Here is a 5,715-nt window from a genome sequence, read left to right as displayed (position 1 = left end):
TGGGCCCTGGTGTCTTAATGTCAACCAGCTTGATCGACAGTGCTACACACATCCAGTACACTACAGACCTTTTACCTCTAGTCAAACATTACACCTCAGGCAGTTCATTGTTAGCTGGAGCACATTGTAGTAATATTCAATATAAACTCAATGTCGACTTCTCGATCCATAACGCTATAATGCATATATGTATAGACCAACACCTGTCACTATATCAAAATTGAATATTCAACGTTATATCAAGCGAAAGCAAATATGAGAGAGTAATAAATTCTTCCGTTTCCATGGTAACGTAACGGTCCTGTGATTTATCGATCTCGATTAACATCGGGAGATAGTTTTAGATATATGTTCACCATATACCCATATCATTATAGTTAAAACAACATCTGGCAGAATATAAACGCTGGAGTAATTATTTTATCACACCAAAACGGCTGGCCCAAAAGGCCATCCCAGATCACGACGCTATATCCTCATTGCCATTGTTCGACGGAAAATCAGATTGAGGCATCAACTGTTTTGTCAATTTTCAGATTTTATACTTTAATAAAGATTTTTTGTGATAAGGGAAGTTTGAAAAGTGTGAAACACGTTGTCTGTCATCAGCAACGGCCCAAGCTGTCACTTAGTATAACTCCTAGTATTTCGTACTTGTATGGCGACAGCTTTCTGCTTCCTAGGCAAGTCCATATGTATATAAATTGTGATCTGCACCAAACAGATTTTCACTTATGTTCTGTCATTAAACACCGAAGGATATCAGCCGTGCCCTGTCTCCAAAACATCCACCACAGGCTCTTCCGAATAAGTGTTGGCCAGTCTTGGTGCCGATCATAGTGAGATGGTCTTTATCATGCTTTCATATGTGTAGATCCGTCTGAAACAATACTGAAACATTTGTTCTGAAACATTTGTTCTGAAACATTACAGCAGTTTCTTCGAAGAGCAGAAACCCCGGACACATTCGATTTCGTGAAGCGTCAACACCAAGGTTAAGTTATTACATTGAACGTTTTGGCTGTAAGGAGTGGACTGTCATCAAATACCACAGCGGCAGTGAATCGCCAGAGAATCAAAGACATTTTAACCAGTTTGAAGACGAACGGGATGCAATTTGTTTAAATTAGATACAGAAACGGCGGAGATTAATAACATTGGACGGTCTTCAGAAACTAATTTTCCGTTAATCGTATTCCGATTGTGAATTTTGACGCCCAACGTATTCCGCTTCGATCGTCTTCCCATTGTCTTAACTTATCAATTTTGAGGCAAAGTCAGCACCACGGAGAACATTTGCAAGATTTTTATTAAACGCGGTCGTCTTCTCGTTAATCAACGATAGTTTTATATCAATTGCTCTTACTGACTAGAAGTGTCAAAATAAAACGCACCCCTCGCCCTGCGTGGCGCGACCAAATGAAGCCAGCGAAGACTTTATTGAGCAATAATGGCCGCCAAGAGGGAAGATATTTGGCGTGAGTGACACGACAGCGTTGAAACGAATATGAGTTACTACTACGGAGACAATTTACTGACGTCAGTTGAAGGTCCTCGCGAGACCTCTCCGGCCGTATACACGGAGATCTACCCCTACGCAGCTGCCATGATTCCTACAAGGAGTGAACAGTTGTCCGTCAATGGCTACTCCCCAGGCCACACCACGTACCCCCTGGTGCCCCAGGCATACGTATGGACTGACCACAGTCTTGTTGTCCAGAACCCGGGTCTCGCTGTCCAGCACTCACAAATCAACCCCGGTTCTCGTTTCATACAAGAAAATGACGGAAGTGATCTGGACGTACGTTCAAGAAAACGTCGTTTACCGACCGTCGCTCAACGCCGAGCGGCCAACGTACGGGAGCGACGCCGGATGTTTAACCTCAACGAAGCTTTTGATTCTCTGAGGAGACGAGTTCCGACTTTTGCTTACGAGAAGCGTCTATCAAGGATTGAAACGCTACGTCTTGCTATAGCCTACATAGCTTTTATGACAGAGATCGTCAACGGGAAGAGCCCGGATGATATTAAATTGAATATCTACAGGAATCAAACGGTTAGCGATTATGGGCGAAGGCAACCGCCGTCAGCGATTTGTCAGCAGGAATCGGGTTTCAGCCTCGATTCGACTGGCGAGTCCAACGTTGATGAGGGCAATGCCAACAACGACGAGGAAATATTCAGTGAATATGAATCAAACGGGGACGAATAGAAATATAGAACTACTAATTCTTAGTTACGAGTGTGGTTTGTAAAATGTAAACGTATTGGGATGGTGACGAACAACTCACAGCGTGCGTCATTTGAAAAAATTGAAAATTGAATATGAAATCAATGATATCAGCTGAGAGGACGACAAATAATAATTGTATCTGTGATCATTGAGTAAGACGTTGAGATGTCACAACTATTCCTTGGATGCAAAAGAGGAAGGATACTTTGAACTGCTCTCAGAGTTCTAAAATAAGTGACACAGTGACAACAACACAGCTCACCTTTATGTGGCAATGTGCATAACGGTTTTTCAGCATTAAAATGTGTTTGCGTGTTCCGGATAACTTTCAGTCAGTATTGCATTCATACACGTTGGATTATCGTTGACATTTATTTTCCGTTACTTTCTTGGAGCATATTTACTGGGAACGATTTGCGGATTACAGACGTTTTTTGGTCATCTTGAAAAGGAAGTACAGTTTTAGTGCCATCTTATTCAGTTTTCTTTCTATTTTATTCATTTGGTGTGTTGATGACATAGGTTTGTTAATGTTATGATATCAACAATTTTTTCCGGTTCTAATTGTGCATTTATTAAATATAATTAAGTAAAAATAATGCTCATTATTTGTACTAGATTATCCCTGAAATGCATTTCAATCAAAAATTTAGATTTCTATTTCTTATGAAATAAATGTAACATATTTTTCTTTCAAATCTTTTCGGTATTACATGTACGGTATTTTATTATGTTAGCATATGGTTTGTTTGTGTTTGCAAACGATTGGCAATAAATTATTAATGGTTATTTTAATGTCAGTTTTTTTCAGTGTTCCTCCCCGGTCTTCATCATCTGGGTGATATATGGTTAAACAAAAGGCATATATTTCTACAGTTTAATTTACATGTTGTGTTCCTCAATAGCCAATATTAGACTTTATGTTTTTAGTATAGTCTCATGTATATTCGTAATTAATCTCTCAAATTACTTTAAACAAAACTAAGAAACAAAATGAAAAAAAAGCAAAACATAATTATTTAAAACATATTTCCCAACAAGTATAGATCAATGATAACAAGGAATAACATTTACCTTGAATCTCTTATGCCAGTTTATTTTTGTAAACTAGAAATGCTTTTATTCTGTTCACGGCACATAAAGATCCGGTGAATTGCAATTTAACCCGAACGTAATTGTCATGCCGTAACCGTATGCATTTACCCCTAAAACACAACTGTCTGATGATTGAAACGTTTCATATTACGTTCATGATTTAATGTGCTTCTCCATTGAATGATAGTTCATATTTAATGTGCTTCTCCGTTAAATGATAGTTCATTTTTATTTAGCTTCTCCGTTTAATGATAGTTCATTTTAAATTAGTTTTTGGCACTTCTACGAACTTTGTACCTAAATTACACAATGAAATCCAGATTAGGGTCAGGCTGCATGACTTGCACGTGCATGGACCAATTGTTATCTAATTGTTTTGTTTGTTTTCTTCCGTTAGTATTGCTTTCTGTCGCTTATGGGCTATAGTTTCCCTTCCTAAATAATCTCTTTAAAATACAAATTTGGAAACCGTGTGTTGTAAGCGACATGAAAGAAATGATTTCACCTCCTGTAGATCAAGATGATGTTCTCTTCCGCTGCTTAAGACACCATCATTATGTTCACTTTATGTTTGTGAACAAACACCATCATTATGTTTACTTCATGTTTGTGAACAAACACCATCATTATGTTTACTTCATGTTTGTGAACAAACACCATCATTATGTTTACTTCATGTTTGTGAACAAACACCATCATTATGTTTACTTCATGTTTGTGAACAAACACCATCATTATGTTTACTTCATGTTTGTGAACAAACACCATCATTATGTTTACTTCATGTTTGTGAACAAACACCATCATTATGTTTACTTCATGTTTGTGAACAAACACCATCATTATGTTTACTTCATGTTTGTGAACAAACACCATCATTATGTTTACTTCATGTTTGTGAACAAACACCATCATTATGTTTACTTCATGTTTGTGAACAAACACCATCGTTATGTTTACTTCATGTTTGAGAACAAACAAAGAAAGGTGACGTGAAAGAAGATAGCATTTTAAAAAAGGTTGTGCTAGTTCAGTGTTGATATCCCTTGTGTAACTGGATGAGGATAAGTTACTTTCCAGTTATCACAGATGTGATGGTGTATTACACACTGGACAACTCTCTCAGTTCTAATGTAAACTATAAAACGTCCACGCCCGGGAACACTCAGACTCAGCATCAGATTCCAGTGGGCGTAAACATCAAAATAGTGGTGTTAGTCACGAACATTTTGCTTTTATTAAACAATCCACGAATAAATGTACTTATATAACCACGTGACACGGAGAAATGGATAACAGCTTTCATTATTCGTCTATCAAAAAAGCAGATATTTTTGTGTGTAGTTTTGCAGACTCAATATTCAACCTATTTCCATATTGAGTATTGATGTGATAAAAACATTACCAAAGATCATCAGAGCATCAAAATTAAAAATTAAAAAATAACAAACTTTCAACGTTTGTATTCTCTAACTGAGAAGATGAATATCGTGGTTGTATTAATGCGTTGTACAGAATATATAACTATAAGTATATAAAGTTGTAGTCTTGTCATATCGAAACACAACATGGATTGTTAAGTGTTGATATATTTCATATATAACCTTTTCTATAAAGACCATTGTTTCCATGTTTAGTGGACGAAATTTATACCACGAGTTGAATCATAAAATTAAACAATGAATAGATTTTAATGAAAACAATATACAATCTATCCTTTTTTAAATGATGACGTTGCACACTACGTCAGTTCAATTCAGGACAAAACAACGATGAAAATACCCCTAATCTCTTTCTTTGCGGCATTCGAAACAAAACGAAATAATTGAAATTACGTATGCGATACCAGTGTGTATTTAAGACAATCTGAAATTTCACCCTGGCACATTTTACTCAGAAATATGACTTTAATGCGACATACTGGTCATTGGAGTATGGAAATAATTTAATTATACGCCATTGGTACATCTATTGCGTCAACTAGACTGTTGCAGTGTCACTATAACATATACCGCCGGGAAAAAGAAACTAAACACTTGAAAACTGGATTTGACCAAAACATTACCATCTTTTTCAAAACGTTGGCTGAAAACAGTCACCGAAACACTGTCAACTTAAGGTCCAAAACACAACAATGACACCCGTATCAAATACATCACCATCGAACAACCATGTCTTGTTTCTCCCCTTTTAGCCATCATCAAACAGAGGTGGTTACTTTCTTTTGCCCGGTATTATATCCCACGAGATACAAAATATGCAGTTTCAATTTTATAAATTTATTTTAAACTTTTGTCCAATGTCTCGACACATGCTATCTATTTTACCGACCAGTAGCAAGGAATATATAGAAAACACACATTTCGGCCGAGTCGCAACCAGAATTT

The 5,715-nt window shown here is 36.9% G+C and overlaps 1 protein-coding gene across 1 annotated transcript; it reads left to right on the top strand.

Moving 5' to 3' along the window:
• The first annotated feature begins 749 nt into the window (after nt 1–749).
• LOC139470114 (pancreas transcription factor 1 subunit alpha-like) lies at nt 750–2,774 on the top strand. Its single transcript, XM_071252408.1, has one exon. It carries the CDS (start codon nt 1,508–1,510, stop codon nt 2,210–2,212), a length of 705 nt encoding a protein of 234 aa, XP_071108509.1. The 5' UTR covers nt 750–1,507; the 3' UTR covers nt 2,213–2,774.
• Nucleotides 2,775–5,715: the final 2,941 nt, after the last annotated feature.

This window comes from Haliotis cracherodii, unplaced genomic scaffold (assembly GCF_022045235.1).
Source record: "Haliotis cracherodii isolate W230 unplaced genomic scaffold, xgHalCrac1.p SCAF_20, whole genome shotgun sequence".
Taxonomy (NCBI): Eukaryota; Metazoa; Mollusca; class Gastropoda; order Lepetellida; family Haliotidae; genus Haliotis; species Haliotis cracherodii.
This window is presented reverse-complemented; position numbering and strand designations above follow the sequence as displayed.

Bases quoted from the DNA above. Each gene is read 5' to 3' on its own strand.
- LOC139470114 (XM_071252408.1), top strand. From the start codon at position 1,508: ATGAGTTACTACTACGGAGACAATTTACTGACGTCAGTTGAAGGTCCT.